Source organism: Rhyacophila brunnea, unplaced genomic scaffold, assembly GCF_057557595.1.
Source record: "Rhyacophila brunnea isolate RB1 unplaced genomic scaffold, BYU_Rbru_1.0 scaffold_20, whole genome shotgun sequence".
NCBI classification, from domain to species: domain Eukaryota; kingdom Metazoa; phylum Arthropoda; class Insecta; order Trichoptera; family Rhyacophilidae; genus Rhyacophila; species Rhyacophila brunnea.
Window position 1 is genome coordinate 754,297 of NW_028232860.1, and position 18,027 is coordinate 772,323.

The window sequence follows — 18,027 nt, forward strand, 5'->3', positions numbered from 1 at the left end:
TCATAATAGCCAAGTTATGGCTTTGTGACGTGTTGCGTTTCAAGAGTAATAATTTAGAATGTCTGCCTAGCTTAAATGTCAGTGGCTCGGTTATAATTCGTTTTTTATAATAACAATGATGAATAAGATTTATTGACGCAATAATAATTGTTCCAGGATCCTATGCTGTTATCAACTCCTACGGAAGAAATCAAGGATCACCAAAATCATTGCCCATACCGGACATTATACTAATTTTTTTATTAGTCATATGAGAGGGCGGCCTGTTATCAATGTGTTTAGTGAATTAAAGAATGGATATTATACTAAAATGTTGTGATAACTAAAGAAAAGAAAAGAAAAAATGTGTCGTGCTGGAATAATTCCATAAGAACTAAATTCATGATAAAAAGGACTACCTACCTACAAGTGCATCATGTAGAAACATTATACCCGAACCTTCCTTAAGTGATAATGAAATCGAAGAAGACGGTGTAGTGTAGTGTTTATTATAATAATCATTCAATTGTGTTAAAAAAGAACGGAAATAGTGAATAGAATCGTGTTAAAACCAATTATTTGTAAATTTATCTCTTTATTCATGTGTTATTTCAATATAAGTTTGTATATTTTTATTATGTCCTCAATTTTGGAACTGTAAACTTTTATAAGTATTATAAATTTATTTGTATTTTTTACTAATTAATATCAATATTTTCATATTAAGAGTGTCTTGTATTATGAATGTTTTAAAAATCAACTATTGATTGTCCATTAATAAATTAATTCATTTTATAATTGTATCATACCCATAAGTTTGTATGCTATTTTGGTGTACCCAGATTAATTAATACGATTTATTTAAAGTTTTTTCTCTTTATCAGGTCATGTGGGTAATTAATTATTAAAATAATTAAAGTTTATGTAATTTTATTATTTTCCTGACTTTTCCAATGTATACTGTTGAAAATAATGTAATTTCTATGACATTTTACTATAATAAATTTCGAAATTTGTATGTTAAGTATTACTTATATTATGTGTATTTGTAATATGAACTGCTGTATGTCCATTAAAATATTTATAAATACATTGAAATTGATCATTGATAATATAAAATTGCTTTCAAATTTATTTCTTTAACCTATAAACCTTCCCTTTCTTCAATCCTAACACAATGCTATGCAAAGATAACTCTCAAAAGAGCTGATTCATTTCTGCCAAAGGTTTGTAAGTCCCACCTCATCTTACAAAATTCGATTATTTTGTATGATTAATTTAATTTTTGAGTTATTTAACATGCAGGGATAACTGTTATTACTTCAATTCATCTAAATAAATAAAGCACAAATAAATTAGCATTATGACTGATTTTAGAGGGCATGTCAAACTTTCAAATTGCGATTACTCCATAACATGATTTCGAGACTTACCAACATTTGGCAGTATACCGACGATATGTAAATAACATAAGCATGTTTCGGGCAATAAACTAGTCTTCAAAAAAGAAAACTAATTTTGAGACATTGATGTCAGGTAAAGAGGATGTATTTGTGTTAAACCTATCTATATATATTTATTTGAGGTTATATGGATACTACCCATAGCTTTATTCAACTGGCTTTCTTTTCTTGGGTGTGTAATTTTTTCCACTGATATGTGGTGTAAATGAGAACTCTGACATTATTGGTGGTATTGACTTGTGTGTCCCTGATAACTATCTTAGAAAACGGGAGCATCAGTTGTTTGTTCTCCCAAGGTGCAGAACTAGCCTGCCATCGGTGATGCCAATTGGGAGGGCAATAACTCTGTTCAATCAAATCGCTTCGGATGTTGATATAATCCACCTACGTAAGGATGTGAGGTGGGCGTTGTTTTATAAATTCTTAAAATAGGGTACTCTTAGCTCATTCGATGTGCTTCCATGCTTTACAATTTATAATTTTTGTACCTTTTACTTTACTTTTGATATTGTTTTTTGTGACACTGCATATATTTATTTCTTCTTTACACTGTTTTAATACTATTTCTTTGTTTTTAAATGTCATGTTGTGAACATCTTAAATTTATAATTTGTAATTTTCACCGTTATGTAAAAATAAATAAATTTGAATGTGAATTTGCTTTGTTTGTACACAAAATTTAACGTTTATGTTGTCAGACTATAGATACACATATTTCTTTGAAAAGTGTTTGCATTCGTTCACCTATCTTTTGAGTATGGCCTCTGTAACGAAGTGTAAGGAGGAGATGAAAGAAGTCACAGTGACAAACCAAGTACCAAGAAATATAATAAATTATAAGACCATAGTAACTGTGATAAGTATTCAAATACCCTGGTGGAAGAGTTATATTCTCAGGATAGTGATACTGGCAAAGTTGGAAGATATAATCGGGCATGTTAGCTTGTTCCAGCGGCAGAGGGTTCTCCTCTGTAGTAAGGGCGCACGCTCTTCTCACCAGTTGTTCACACAGCTCTAAGGCTTCTCCAGCCGTGAAGGGGAGGTCCTGCAATAATAAAAACCAATAAGCATAAATGTAAATGAGAACAATGCCGACATCAGCGATCGATACTTCCTTTGTGGTTCTCGGCTCCAGCGGATGCATCCTCGTTTCTGTCTTCAATAATTTTATTTACACTTCACTACATAACTTTCCGCATCATATCAATTTATCAGACTATTCTTAATATTGTATATTTCAATTATTGGGATAATAAACCAATCTCCCGTAACCCACGATATCTCATATTTTCTAATGAATAATCCTAGGTAATGTGGCCATAGTGACTGGCTTAATCTTCATTACATTCATGACATAATAAATGCTTACCCTAAGCGGTGCTCAGACATGGCAGATAGTAAAGTTTGTGTAAAAAACCAACCACCAACCTTTGATAAACCAATAAACAAAATTCCCACGAGGGTAGTTTGGTGCAATGGCACTTCACAGCTGACCCGGAATGCAAGGGCTCTCTCCGACTCCGGAGGCCAGTTGTCCAGCTTGCAGTATGTCTCCACGCTTTCCAAAAACATTATCTGGAATTGAACATAAAAAAAATATGAATTTCAATTCTTTAATGTGATAATCTAATTTATTGTTTACGAAAGTTTTTCATAATCATTGAAATAACACCTCTATAAAAAGGTTATGAGAAAATTAGATTTTGCTAAATTTATTCACTTAGACATAGGGGAGCGTGGGGTAATGGGAGCCGGCGGGTAATAATTATTGACCTAAGAATAAGGGAGTGTTTTTTTGAAATACTCTATTTCTTTTGTCATTCCCCAGTGGTTAAGCTACAACATACGGCCGTAGCCATAAATTGACAAACTATAATTGAAGCAGGGAGTAAAATGATATTGACGCGCGTGTTTGAACATGTACCTAACCGAAATTTTTTTTATTTTTTTTTAAACGGTACATGTTCAAACACGCGTGTCAATATCATTTTACTCCCTACTTCAATTATAGTTTGTCAATTTATGGCTACGGCCGTATGTCGTAGCTTAACCACTGGGGAATGACAAAAGAAATGGCGTATTTCAAAAAAACACTACCTTATTCTTAGGTCAATAATTATTATAAAGCAATCATTATTCATAAGATGTTTATCACACTTGAATATTCAAAGACATAGCTTATAATAAGTATCTTTAGAATCATCTTCAAATGTGTTAATCTTGCCGATTTTTTGAATAATAAAATGCCTAATTCTTGTCAAATTTGGGATCACAGAGATTATCAATATAATTTTTTATCGTTAATATTTTACTAAAATTATCTCGTCATAAATTATACTAATGGTTTTTTAAATGCGATTAAAAATTAATAAATGTAAAAAATCTTAACACCACTGCACATTCATGTACCGAAATATGACTATATTCTAAAACATTAGAGCGAGAGGTTTAAAAGAATACTATTTTATGTAATAAAAATACTTTATGCAGTCATCAAATGTTTAAAATAAATATAAAGGATAATAAGGCTTCAAAATTATATAATAGATTATCTACAACGTTTAAGGAGTGTCCAGGATCATGGTTTGAAAATACAATAAAAAGTCAATTTTGACCTACGACGAGCATGTGAGCCGTTAATAATAAACGATTAGAGCATGTTGTTACTTTTTTTCAACAATTTCCTTAGTAGGCTCCAATTCCCCCTTGCTCCCCTACATCACTAATGAATCTACCAACAAACCTTCAAAGAGTGTTTTCATGTATGGCCGAAATGCCTGGAAATAAAATGTTGTACATAATAGATACCTTGTGTAGAGCCAAGACATATTCCTGCTGGGGAGGACGATAAAGCGGTACAGCTGAATCCTTTAGCCACCATACTCCATCTGATTGAATAGAGGCTATCTGAAAATGCATCATCAAAAGAAATTATAGATTTAAGCATGGTAATATTTTTTTTTTTGATTGCTGACACATTTTCCCTACTGCTACACATTTTTCCAGCGAATAATAATGCACCACCAATACATTAAGTTGCATGTGTTTTGTGAATGTCAACTAAATCACATTAATGTGTTGCAATTGTGCCAAGTTTATACATATGTGAGAGACCGCTTATGCAGACAAAACCAGTTCTGATTCTTAATAAATTATGTGGATGATTCATATAGTCTGTTCACGGCAGTGGCGAAGGGTGGAGGTAGGCTATGTAGATGTAATTTGTATGTAATTTATTTATTAGAAAAGAGTCGTACATCAGACATAAATTCTCTATCTTTCGACCATGTCCGATCCTAATAGGATCATATGGGCCTCCACCGAGTGGATGGTTTGTATTAAGGGGGGGCTGAAGAGCTCGACATTCAAATATAATTTAGTATAAAAAGGACCTCGGCGTCGTAAGTACGTTAATTTAAATCGATCTTTTCGCAAAAATCACTAATCATCGGAGATTTTATTTCAAGAGACATTATTATTATTATTGATGTTGTCTGCCGCTGAACATTATTATTATTTTATAAACACCTGCAAGATGTACGCCGATCAGAAAACAGGGCGGTCAAAATAATATTATGAATTCATATTTTTAAAATGTTAATTTCATCATAGTTTTTAATCAAACCTGTGCAAGTACGTACTGATAACTTGGGTGGATTTTGTAGCAAACATACTATTGATATATATACGGGTATATTATTATTATAACCCAATTCAAATTGAACATAGGTTGATACTCAAATACTATTATAGTATGTTTATGATTTCGAGAAAATAATACGATGGTATAATTAATCCATATCAATTATTTGAAAACATTACATTCGCACTTTGCAAGATAACATCAAAATGTGTATATACTTATCTAAATGACGAATGACATTCATGAGTGAGCACGGCTGAAAGCTTGGAAATGTGTTTTTTTCTATTTCAAAATCTTTTAATTGTGTATTATTTTATTACAGATTCAAGGCCAACTTCATATAACTAATAAAAAATACTGTTTGTTTCTACGAATAAAAAAGGACAGGAAGGAAGATGTGTACAAATCACGGCAATCAGAAAGGCCGGCAAATATGGCCGACAATGCGTGATACACAAACATAAAATACACAAAATTACAAACACATTCGAAGTTTGCCGCACACGTACAGACCACGTGATATTTGTTTAAGCAAAATCGTCGCTTTTCAAAATGGCGAATTTGATTGCCAGATTTTACTGCGATGAATCAGTATGTTCCTTCTTGTCTTTTTTTATTCGTAGGTTTGTTGACTATGTACACCGAGAAATTTCCATTTATAAAATCGGAAACGATTTTTACAGAAGAGTTTTGGAATATAAAGCAACCAAAACTGGAAAAAATTCTATCATGGGTGTTGACTTCCTGAATTAGTTAACCCCAGGTCCATGCCACTACGTGAACCACAGTGGATATTAAGCCATTTCCACACTGGCAATAAGTTGCTGGCAACCTCATTAAATTTTACGATACTTACCATAATTGCTTAAGAAATTTTACGATAATCATCATAATTATCGTAAAATTTAACGAGGTTGCCAGCAATTTAACTTGTTACCAGTTTGGACCCGGAATTAGATGCACACTTACTCAACCTATTAGGTCCAAACTCTGACTCAAACACAAATTGAAAAACAATATGTGTACTTGCCAGACCTAGGATTCGAACATGGGGCCCATAACGCTATAGGCCGACGCTTAAGCCGCGTGCATGGCCATTGTGGGAGATAATAGTGCACATTAAACTATTTTTCAAAGTCACATTTTAGATAATGAGATATTCACGTTTATTCAACTTTTCTTAAGGGGGGACATGCTCGTCGAAGGTCAAAATTGAGTTTTTATTGTATTTTCAAACCATGATCATGGACACTCCTTAAACGTTGTAGATGATCTATTTATATAATTTTGAAGCCTTATTATCCTTTATAGTTATTTTAAACATTTGTTATTTTAACCGTTTAAAAAAAAATAAAAAAAAATTCGGTTAGGTACATGTTCAAACACGCGCGTTAACATAATTTTACTCCCTACTTTAATTATAGTTTGTCATTTTATGGCTACGCCCGTATGTTGTAGCTTAACCACTAGGGAATGACAAAAGAAATGGCGTATTTCAAAAAAACACTACCTTATTCTTAGGTCAATAATTATTATAAAGCAATCATTATTCATAAGATTTTTATCACACTTGAATGGTCAAAGACATAGCTTATAATAAGTATCTTTAGAATCATCTTCAAATGTGTTAATCTTGCCGATTTTTTGAATAATAAAATGCCTAATTCTTGTCAAATTTGGGATCACAGAGATTATCAAAATAATTTTTTATCGTGAATATTTTACAAAAATTATCTCGTAATTAATTATACTAATGGTTTTATAAATGCATTTAAAAATTAATAAATGTAAAAAATCTTAACACCACTGCACAGTTATGTACCGAAATATGACTATATTCTAAAACATTAGAGCGAGAGGTTTAAAAGAATACTATTTTATGTAATAAAAATACTTCATGCAGTCATCAAATGTTTAAAATAACTATACAGGATAATAAGGCTTCAAAATTATATAAATAGATCATCTACAACGTTTAAGGAGTGTCCAGGATCATGGTTTGAAAATACAATAAAAACTCAATTTTGACCTTCGACGAGCATGTCCCCCCTTAAGAAAATTTTGAATAATGTGGATAAATCTTTTGATTTATAGTATAAGCAAAAAACATTATATTTTTACCAGTTTTTGCTTATATATCTGTTTATACTGTCTTCTTGCTTAGAAGAACTACAGTAAAACCTCGTTAGTAAGAACACTGATAATTAGAAATTTGCTGTAATTCGAAATTTTCCCGAAAAAAAAGTCCCTTGAACATTTTTTTCACATAAAACCATACCTTTAATTCGAATTTCGTAATTCAGAGTCCCTGGCATATAAAAATATTCAATAAATCGTAATAAAGTACACTATTTCATGAGCCAGTCATTGAAAATTGTGACAGACTTTTCTTAAAACATCAAAAATTCCTTATTTTATGATGGTAATAAAAATAATCTTGACATTTTATGACCCAATTCGGTAGGCACATCTATGATCAGAAACAAAATTAATGAAAATCAAAATTTTAATATTTTCCCCCCATACATTTCTTAATTCCTAAATCGAATTTTTTTCGATTTTCGGTCCCATGGAATTAGTATTAACCCGGTGCCCGCTTCTGTCACGAATGTAGTACGCGAAATTTCGCAAAACTACGGGGCTACAGCGGTTTTGTACGCAAAAATGCGCCGGTCGATAATGTAGAATATACATGACGCATGATTTTGAAATCTCTACCATAATTTGCCTTGTTTCATTACCAACGGTGACATATATAATATTGTCAAATAAATTTTATTACAATACTAAAACTTCGATGTTTGACATGCCTTCGACAGGCCGTCAATCTTCGCTCATTTAATTTTGGTTTGAAACATCCCGCCACTTTATGAGCAGTATACGTAATATCACTGTTGTGAGAGGACTGTGCTCTTGTTGTTTTTCCGTAAAAAATATTACGTATTTTACGCGATCTATTGTATTGTGTGAATTTTATTATAATATTTATAAATATTTTGTCTGTGTTATTGTTTATGTGTTTTTAACTATAGCATTCATGTGTATTAAACTGTTATAAGGTGTTTTGACTATATTTTTTGGACTATATACCTTTGTTATCATAGTGAAACTAGTGAAAATCCATTGAGGTTGTTGCCTAGAACTTTAACAGATCATTTGCCGGAACACATTCCGCCCACGGCAAATAATAAAAAGCCCAGAAGACGCTGTCATGTGTGCGGAAATTTAAAAATTAATAAAAAAAAAAAAGTCTCTATCTAGATATATGTGTTGTCTTTGCAATGTGGCTTTGTGTCTTAGTCCGTGTTATAAAATCTATCACTCTTCAATACAATTTTAAATATGTAAAGTAAAAATAAATATGTAACTCAGTATTAATATTTACGTTCAAATATATCAGTATAAAAAGGACCTCGGCGTCATAACTAGGTTAATTTAAATCGATCTTTTCGCAAAAATCACTAATCATGGAGATTTTATTTCAAGAAACATTATTATTATTACTGATAATTTCTGCCGCGGAGCATTATTATTTTTTTAATGAACACCTGCGAGATGTAAAGCCGATCAGAAAACAGGGCTGTCAAAATAATATTAAGCATTCATATTTTTAAAATGTTAATTTCATCATAGTTTTTAATCAAACCTGTGCAAGTACGTACTGATAACTTGGGTGGATTTTGTAGCAAACATACTATTGATATATATACAGGTATATTATTATTATAACCCAATTCAAATTGAACATAGGTTGATACTCAAATACTATTATAGTATGTTTATGATTTCGAGAAAATAATACGATGGTATAATTAATCCATATCAATTATTTGAAAACATTACATTCGCACTTTGCACAAAATTACAAACACATTCGAAGTTTGCCGCACACGTACAGACCACGTGATATTTGTTTACGCAAAATCGTCGCTTTTCAAAATGGCGAATTTGATTACCAGATTTTACTGCGATGAATCAGCATGTTCCTTTTTGTCTTTTTTTATTCGTAGGTTTGTTTACTATGTACACCGAGAAATTTCCATTTATAAACTCGGAAACGATTTTTACAGAAGAGTTTTGGAATATAATGCAACCAAAACTGGAAAAAATTCTATCATGGGTGTTGACTTCCTGAATTAGCTAACCCCAGGTCCATGCCACTACGTGAACCACACTTACTTACCATAATTGCTTAAGAAATTTTACGATAATCATCATAATTATCGTAAAATCTAACGAGGTTGCCAGCAAATTAACTTGTTGCCAGTGTGGACCCGGCATTAGATGCACAAAACTTAAATAATATATATTATAAATAAAAATTTAAAATTATAAATATATATGATTTATGTCTTCGACAGCCCTGATGAAATAAATGTGAAATATGAGTTGGATCAGTCATAGAGCAAATTTATTAACACAAACAACTTTGACACGACCTTTTTATATTAACTAGTAGACCAGATATTATGGACCACATGTTAAAAAAATCATATTTTCAATTCTCAAGGCCAATTCTGTAGAACGTCCTCTTAAGTGTCTGCCTAAAAGTTTGTTTAGTCTAAAATTATTGTGCTATATTTACGACCCTACTCAGGGAAAAAACATTATGTGTGATTTTATTACCACTTGTGGAGCGTCAAGTACGAGCGTGACGAATAACAAAATGCAAGCCTTGCAGTGCTCCATATACATAAAACAAAATGGCAGAACCGTTCTAAATTGTGAGTCTTTGTATAGATTTATTTCTTCGGATATTTTTGACATTATGACTGATTTATTATGGTTTTTTAATATTGTCAATTTGTATACTGAAATAAATTTTATACTGCTTTTGACTTTATGTTAAATGGTTCTGAATTTCAAGTATAAAATTATCCGTACACTAACTCATATTTTGATTTTTGTCAAAAAGCTGCCTTTTTCATTATGGGGGCAGAATATTGTGTATCCAATATCTATTATGGTTTGCTTTAGGCATAGTGTAATCGAATTTTAAAAACTAACCAATACCATCTACAATTTCTATACAAATAAGTATGACCGACAAAGTTTAGTGTGGACTGTTTATGTCGGATTTTCACAGCCTACCTCCACACTTCGCCACTGGTTCGCGAAGAAATCATTACTAATTAAAAACATCAGTCATCTTACCTGATTTCTATAATCGGGATGGTGTTTGGCATGTGAAGCTGTGAGCATGATGCACAGCGATAGGAGATCAGCGATGGAGTGGAACATCTTTTCTCGGAACTCGACGGGTGTCTCTACGGCGGGCAGGGTCACCAGTTTCCGGCAGAGCACCAACAGAGCCTGCGTTCCCTCGGCACGCCCTGCGCGGACTGCTTCGCGGGTCAGAGCCCTCAGTGGACGGAGATACTCTTCCGGCCGAATCAGCAGTTCCTAACAGAGAAGACATTTACAACTGTGTTGCCAAAATACTTGAATACATCAGTACACATTTATAGTTAGGAATAGGATAATTTGGCACCACCGTCTTGACACCTGAATGCCACCAAAGATTGATGAAATGCGTATAAATATTTGATAATGCCTAATACCGTTGATTAATTTTGCAAAAATTTTATCAATTATAATATATTATAATATATTGAAATATACATAATTTGAAAACATTTCACGCATATACACACTAGAAAAAATCATTTTGTAGAAAAAAAAATTACACGCGACGGGACTTGAACCTGTATCAGCTGGATTGGCGCCAGTATGCTTTTCCAATGAAGCTATGGGCATCATAGTGAATTACAAGGATTTTAACTAGCAGTTGTTGCATGAAATGCTTATCGAATTGCGTTATAATGTTGGCTATCGGTTTTAGTATATTGAATTAAGGTAGGTATCAATTATTAAGTAGCTTAATTGGAAAAGCATACTGGCGCGAATCCAGCAGATATAAGTTAAAGTCCTGTCGGGTGTCATATTTTTTTCTATAAAATGATTTTTTCTAGTGTGTATGTATAAATACAATACCTTTTTTAAAAAAGAATTGCAAATTCCCACTCAGAAAAGGCATCTGACATAGTAATACAATCTCACCCAAACCATTTAAAGATATCAGACGACTTGACCGGAATGAGAAAGGAATCGGGAGTATCTGAGTCATTTGCGATTCACCAATTTGAAATAATTTTCTGACTGACATAAGTTCTATACCTGATATGTTAATGCCATGGCCTGCGGAACTGCTTGCGGTTGAGCTTGTATAAGATTGGCGATGGCTGTCAAACTGTTTGGATTTCGCCCATTCACGCTCAGCTCATTGTAAATGGTGTGTTGGACAACAAGCTTGAGGATTTCTGGACAATTGGCAACCATTTCTCTGTAAATCAATTATCATATTATGTACAACAGCGGCGAAGAGTGCCTTTTGAAACGAGGCAATTAATGGGTAAGCAAAAAAATTGCACACTAAGGCAGGTAGACTTATGGGACTTAAAGTTGAATTTTGCTTCATCTTTATTACCTACATAGATCTTTCACATTTTTCTTGATTTATCTGTTTATGTATCGGTCTGTAACAAAACGTAAATTGTAGGGGTGAGCGAGACAGGGCGAAGACGTATTAATATGGGTAAGGTGAGAGAAAACAAGAAAGCACTGCCACTAGGCAACTTTTTCTAGTATAGTTATATTCATATTAATTCAAATATGTATAAAGATAATAATTTTAACTTTTTCCGACCATGTCCGATCCTGATAGGATCATATGGGCCTCCACAGAGTGGAGGTTTGTATTGACAGATTTTGTTTTTTACAAGAAATGGATGTCAGCCACTTGCTCAACCTATTAGGTCCATACTCTTTAACTTGGCATGTTCTAATTTTACATTTTATTTTAAAAAATTACAACAGAGTTTCAAACCAAACGTGTGCAACAGAAGACCAAAACATCCGTCGGCTGACTCTCATCTTCATATTATAATTCTCTTATTGCAAACATACAGTTTAATTTTTCTGGTTATGCAGCAAGCTCTTCGGTGGACAGCTAGATATTTCTTATAATGTCACTACCGACTTCCATAATTTTTTAACTTGTGATAATCCAACTCCATTGTAATTAGATAGATATCACTTTGCATTATTTAAATATGCTGATAATTAAATATTGATTTGCATCGTTTCCAGCACAAAGCACATTTATATCACAGGTATTTTTTAAGGTAAGTGCTGCTGCTATGCATGATACCAACAACTTTTTGATAAAAATTTTAGCATTTAACATAATTATGCAGTCAACAAATCACACCTTAGACACGTGAGGTAGCCATTAACAAGAGGCTTCGTCTTGAGCCTAATCTTGACAAGTTGGGCGACTACTTCTTGGTCCCGCAGAGCCCCGTTATTTATGTTGATTGCGACGTGAGCCAGCAGTTCCTGAGCGGGCCGCCACAGCTTTCCCGAATGCAGCCACGATTCCATTCGACTCACAGCTATCATCCTTATCTGTAAGAACATTGTTAAGAGTCCAGTGACATTGCTAAAGACATGTACACTTTTATAAAAAACTATGAAACCATTTTTGAGCCGCTTCAAAATTTACCCAGGAGATCCTGAATTCCAAAATGGCAAAGAAAAATTCCATTATCTATAATTTAATTATTATAGTCAGCTTTTATTGATTTTTAGTATCATATTGAATACTATTTCGAAATTAAATCTGATATTTAGTAATTAGAAGCCTATAAAATACCAAGATGGTGGCTAAAAATTCAATTTTATATAATTACCATCTGATTTGAACGATTTTCGTTATAGTGCTGAATATTAATTCTAAGTTAAACTTGACATTTTGCAATCGGAAGCCAATGACATGCCAAGGTAGCAGTGACCAAAAAATGCAAATGCAGAATAAATACGATTGTACCTCTGGCGAACCACATGTAGACGCGAGCAGTTTAAGGAATCCTTTTCCGATTGCATCAGGCGCTGCTCTTCTGTTGAGTTGCTCTTTGATGGCTTCGAGCAGTATTACTTCCACCGCCTCGTAATTGCTGCTATAGCTACACGTGGAAATGAAAATCAAAGATTAACACATTTCAGATCGCATCTTAACATGAAAAGCCTTTCAAATTTTATTCAACCGACAGTAAAGGCGGTAAGCAGTTTTTTCAGATACATCTAAAATATCTATAATTTGTACATTTACATGATAAAATATATATCGAGCTGTGGCGAATGGTGGAGGTAGATTGTAGAGATACGACATAAATAGTGCACACTTAACTTTGTCAGTCACACTTATTTGTTTTCATTGAACTAAGAATACAAATTGCAGATGGTGTTTGTTAGTTTTTAAAATTTAAATAAACCCTGCCAAGCCAAACCATAATAGATATTAGATAAAAATTATACTTTTATTTATAAAATTTTGCCATTAAATCAAACATATATTTGGATATTTAATAGATAGAAGAATATTTTTATTATAGTTTGGTTTAGGTACAGTTTAATTGAATTTTAAAAACCATCTGCAATTTGTATTTTTAGTTCAATGAAAACAAATACATAAGAATGACTGGCAAAATGTCAATTATTTTTGTTGTATCTCCATAGCCATAGCCTAGTTCAATGAAAACAAATACATAAGAATGACTGGCAAAATGTCAATTATTTTTGTTGTATCTCCATAGCCTAGTTCAATGAAAACAAATACATAAGAATGACTGGCAAAATGTCAATTATTTTTGTTGTATCTCCATAGCCTAGTTCAATGAAAACAAATACATAAGAATGACTGGCAAAATGTCAATTATTTTTGTTGTATCTCCATAGCCATAGCCTAGTTCAATGAAAACAAATACATAAGAATGACTGGCAAAATGTCAATTATTTTTGTTGTATCTCCATAGCCTAGTTCAATGAAAACAAATACATAAGAATGACTGGCAAAATGTCAATTATTTTTGTTGTATCTCCATAGCCTAGTTCAATGAAAACAAATACATAAGAATGACTGGCAAAATGTCAATTATTTTTGTTGTATCTCCATAGCCATAGCCTAGTTCAATGAAAACAAATACATAAGAATGACTGGCAAAATGTCAATTATTTTTGTTGTATCTCCATAGCCATAGCCTAGTTCAATGAAAACAAATACATAAGAATGACTGGCAAAATGTCAATTATTTTTGTTGTATCTCCATAGCCATAGCCTAGTTCAATGAAAACAAATACATAAGAATGACTGGCAAAATGTCAATTATTTTTGTTGTATCTCCATAGCCATAGCCTAGTTCAATGAAAACAAATACATAAGAATGACTGGCAAAATGTCAATTATTTTTGTTGTATCTCCATAGCCATAGCCTAGTTCAATGAAAACAAATACATAAGAATGACTGGCAAAATGTCAATTATTTTTGTTGTATCTCCATAGCCTAGTTCAATGAAAACAAATAATTAGTATTACAATGAAAACAATTATGACTAATAAAGTTTAATGTGAACTATTTATGTCGGATCTCAACAGCCCACCTCCACCCTTCGCCACAGCTCGATATATTTTATCATGTAAATGTACAAATTATAGATATTTTACTATAGATTGTTTTGAGAAAAATATAGAAAAATAATGATTTTTGGTGATTTTTGGAGGCGCCATTCGTACGGAGGAGCCCATAATTTATTCCGACTAAAGAGCGGCCATGGACTGTATGAAGATAATTATAATGAAAGTAAAAATATATGAGTATTACCGAGGGAATACTGTGTAATCCAACTCTGAAGTGTCACTCTCTTCTTCATTTCCTCCCAGTGACGGAGAACCGGACGGTGAAAGAGTGCCTGAAATTAAGACAATACTTATTGTTAATATTAATTCAAATTCCAAATTGATCTGCAATGCAATCTACGTAGACTTCCACTGAGATCAAACAACTTGTCTATTTTGTGACTATTCTAGTGGAGTAACCAAAAGAAAAAAAATACATATTTCTATTCAACCTCTTCGATTCCTCACGATATAACTATGGCAGAACCTGACAGGCTGTAGAGCGAAGCTCTTACTACAATCGCTGTGATACTGATAATTTGTGGCTTAGTATTTCATAATTATTCAAACAGATGTCACTGTGTGTTTAATTTTTAAGACTATGCAAATCAATCGACAGTGGCTAGTAATTTGAGTAGTTTAATTTCGGACGAGATAACTCGCGAAATTTTTATGTGCGGCATGTCGATCACAGCCTCATATAGCGAGATAACTCGCTCAAGGCATAGAACCCGTTAAAAGAAATAGTACTTCCTAAAATAACATGAAAACCTGCATTTCTGAGGTCTTAAATGTACATTTCTTAAAATGACACAATCCATGATTTATTCTATGTTTGTTTAATTTTCAATGTTTTCATTTTTCTTTCCATCATCAATCAATATTAAACATTAAATAATTCCAATATCGATTTAATTGATTGCTATCTTTTTTCCATTTCCACAAATTATGTGTCATATGTCTCACTACTGACATTATTCACTATATTTTTGTTTCCATTTTGTATCGTTTAAAAGCATAATTTTAGATATTTTATAGATAGACGATTATTTTTCGACTACTATCTATTATGGCTTGGTTTTCGCATTGTTTAATTGAATTTTAAAAAACTAACTATCACCATCTATCTGTAAATTGTAGATATAGTTCAAATATGTATGACTTACAAAGTTTATTGTGGACTATTTATGTTGGATCTTAACAGCCTACCTCCACCCTTCGCCACTGATATCTACGTATATAGATTACTTATAAGACATACTGAGAATGGTTCTTGTACATACCCAAAGTGTTATTGTCGTTTGGCATGAGATGGCTGGGAGGAAGTGTTGTGAGAAATGCAGTGACGATGTTGTCCACAAAACATTTGCACCACGTACAGTCCACCCACCACCGTTCGTTCAACGCATCTTCTATGTATACCTGCAAAAATATACAAAGAAAATTATTTTAATTTGATTCATCAGACGGTGGAATCTTAATTTTTTGCAATTGCATATCACCGCAAATGAAAATCTAATTTATTCTAACACATTCAATTAATCGCATGGCAATCATTGAAATAAATTGCAGACGCATGTGTGCATTCAAAAGAAAAGGAACATTCTCGAAAACCAAAAAACCAACATGCACTTTATATTTACTGGCACCAATAGTGTGTAAATTAAACCATTGCGAAAATAACTGTTTACAGCTAAATGTGTTAACATGAAAAAATGTATGGTAATGTATGGTACTATTTGACAGGTTGTAAATTGTTGAAAATTGTCAAAATGCTCTACGCGGTGTAGTTCGTATTTTTTCCGGCAGGTTCGCCACTCTCATTTTATTGCACATGCGCCATGCAAGTTGCAATTATTGTGTGAAAATTCAGAAGCTGCTAAACTTGTTTGATCCACGCATGAAGTCTTGCAACTTGCACAATAAATAATACGTGTTTACATTTGCATTTTATTGATATGGTCGTGAAAATACGTTCTGCCACGAGTAAATCCATTCATGAGTAAACGAGTTATTATCACGTGATTACGTGTTATTGGAAGTATTTGGCTAATGCAAAATAAATAATTTTTGTGTGTTCTATCATCTGAATGCATAAAAATATATTCAGCTTATATATTTGTGCATTGTAAATATCTCATCCGGCACATCATTGCAACTTCATTGGTGTGGAATCAAATGGATTTAACCTGATCTGTGCCGGGTTTTGTATGGCGGCAAGTGAGAGGCCATGAATTTTTTTATCAAAAATAAACCTTATTATTTTTTTTTTTTGAAATATATTGAAAGTTTATCATAAACACTTACTAACCATATGCTAAATGTCTCATTATTGGACCAGTATTCTTCCGAATTTTAAATTATTCAACACAAACGCCTGAGACTGGCATTCTGTCTTCAAAGACAGGCAAATAAGTGTGCGTTTTTGTATGGCCGGCACTGTATGCCCGGCCATATCCGCGAACTAGTTCGCTTTGGCTCAGAACCGGTTAACCAGTTAGATAAAATATATATTATATTGGTTTCTAATATTGATATGTAACCATGCAATACCTATTTAATCCTAAGACCACTGCAATATCATTGTTTTAAAATTATTATTACCTTGATGAAGGCATCTGGCCAATTCTTGCTGTCTTTGTGACCTGCATACAGCAAATTACACGCCAATACAAAGACAACAGGGTTCCCTTTACTCTTGAAAGCGGTACCCTGCTCTCTTTTGAGGAGTCCACACAGCGCCTGCATCACTGTCTCGCTGCCGAACATCATCGGCCTCATCTTGGCCAAATAGATCAGTCCGTGGCAGAGGACCGGGTCCGGTTTCCAGCGTTGAGATTTCAGCAACCATATTGCGCCACATAGCAGGCCAATCTGTTAATCGAAAAAGACATTTAATAATATGATTTTGACCATATTATCCGATCGAGTAACGTATCTTGTGACAAATATTATTAATGTATAGTCATTATAATATTATATTTTGCGTAATTTTCCTTTTTTAATTGGTCTAAAATACAATCATGGCCGCCTCCCAAAAAGATCTAACATTTTTTTAATGAGAAATGAATGTTAGTCACTTGCTCAAGCCAATCGAAAAAGATTATATGCGACAAATGACATGAGAGTAGCACTGGCCAAAACAAAGCCAAACATAGAAGACCTGGTACAGGCAAAGCAGATGCATCCATCCCATTAAAATTGTTATTTAAATTCAACCCTTTATTATAATTATATAATTAATTATATCGAATGGCCAACTAACGAGGTCACAACAGCTGTGCCGTTAGTGGTGAAAAGGTGACTAAATAACATGTAATATTTTCTGAATACATAATTGTTTGTAAAAAGATGTTTTATTTACAACAGCCTATAAGCAGTGCCTCGCCGTAGGTATGTGGCACCCTTGTGCAAAGTATTTGGCGCCC

At 33.0% G+C, this 18,027-nt stretch overlaps 1 protein-coding gene across 2 annotated transcripts in view; it reads right to left on the reverse strand.

The window, feature by feature from the left end:
- IntS1 (integrator complex subunit 1) overlaps positions 1-18,027 on the reverse strand; it is a 59,551-nt gene that overhangs the window by 37,284 nt on the left and 4,240 nt on the right. For both annotated transcript variants that reach the window (XM_085948445.1, XM_085948444.1), the window contains exons 3-12: positions 17,204-17,473; positions 15,883-16,021; positions 14,805-14,892; positions 12,974-13,109; positions 12,356-12,552; positions 11,263-11,428; positions 10,240-10,488; positions 4,251-4,349; positions 2,871-3,017; positions 2,315-2,487 (exon numbers count right to left, since the gene is read on the reverse strand). In XM_085948445.1, coding sequence (XP_085804571.1) covers positions 2,315-2,487; positions 2,871-3,017; positions 4,251-4,349; positions 10,240-10,488; positions 11,263-11,428; positions 12,356-12,552; positions 12,974-13,109; positions 14,805-14,892; positions 15,883-16,021; positions 17,204-17,473 — 1,664 coding nt within the window. The remainder of the gene's footprint in view (positions 1-2,314; positions 2,488-2,870; positions 3,018-4,250; positions 4,350-10,239; positions 10,489-11,262; positions 11,429-12,355; positions 12,553-12,973; positions 13,110-14,804; positions 14,893-15,882; positions 16,022-17,203; positions 17,474-18,027) is intronic.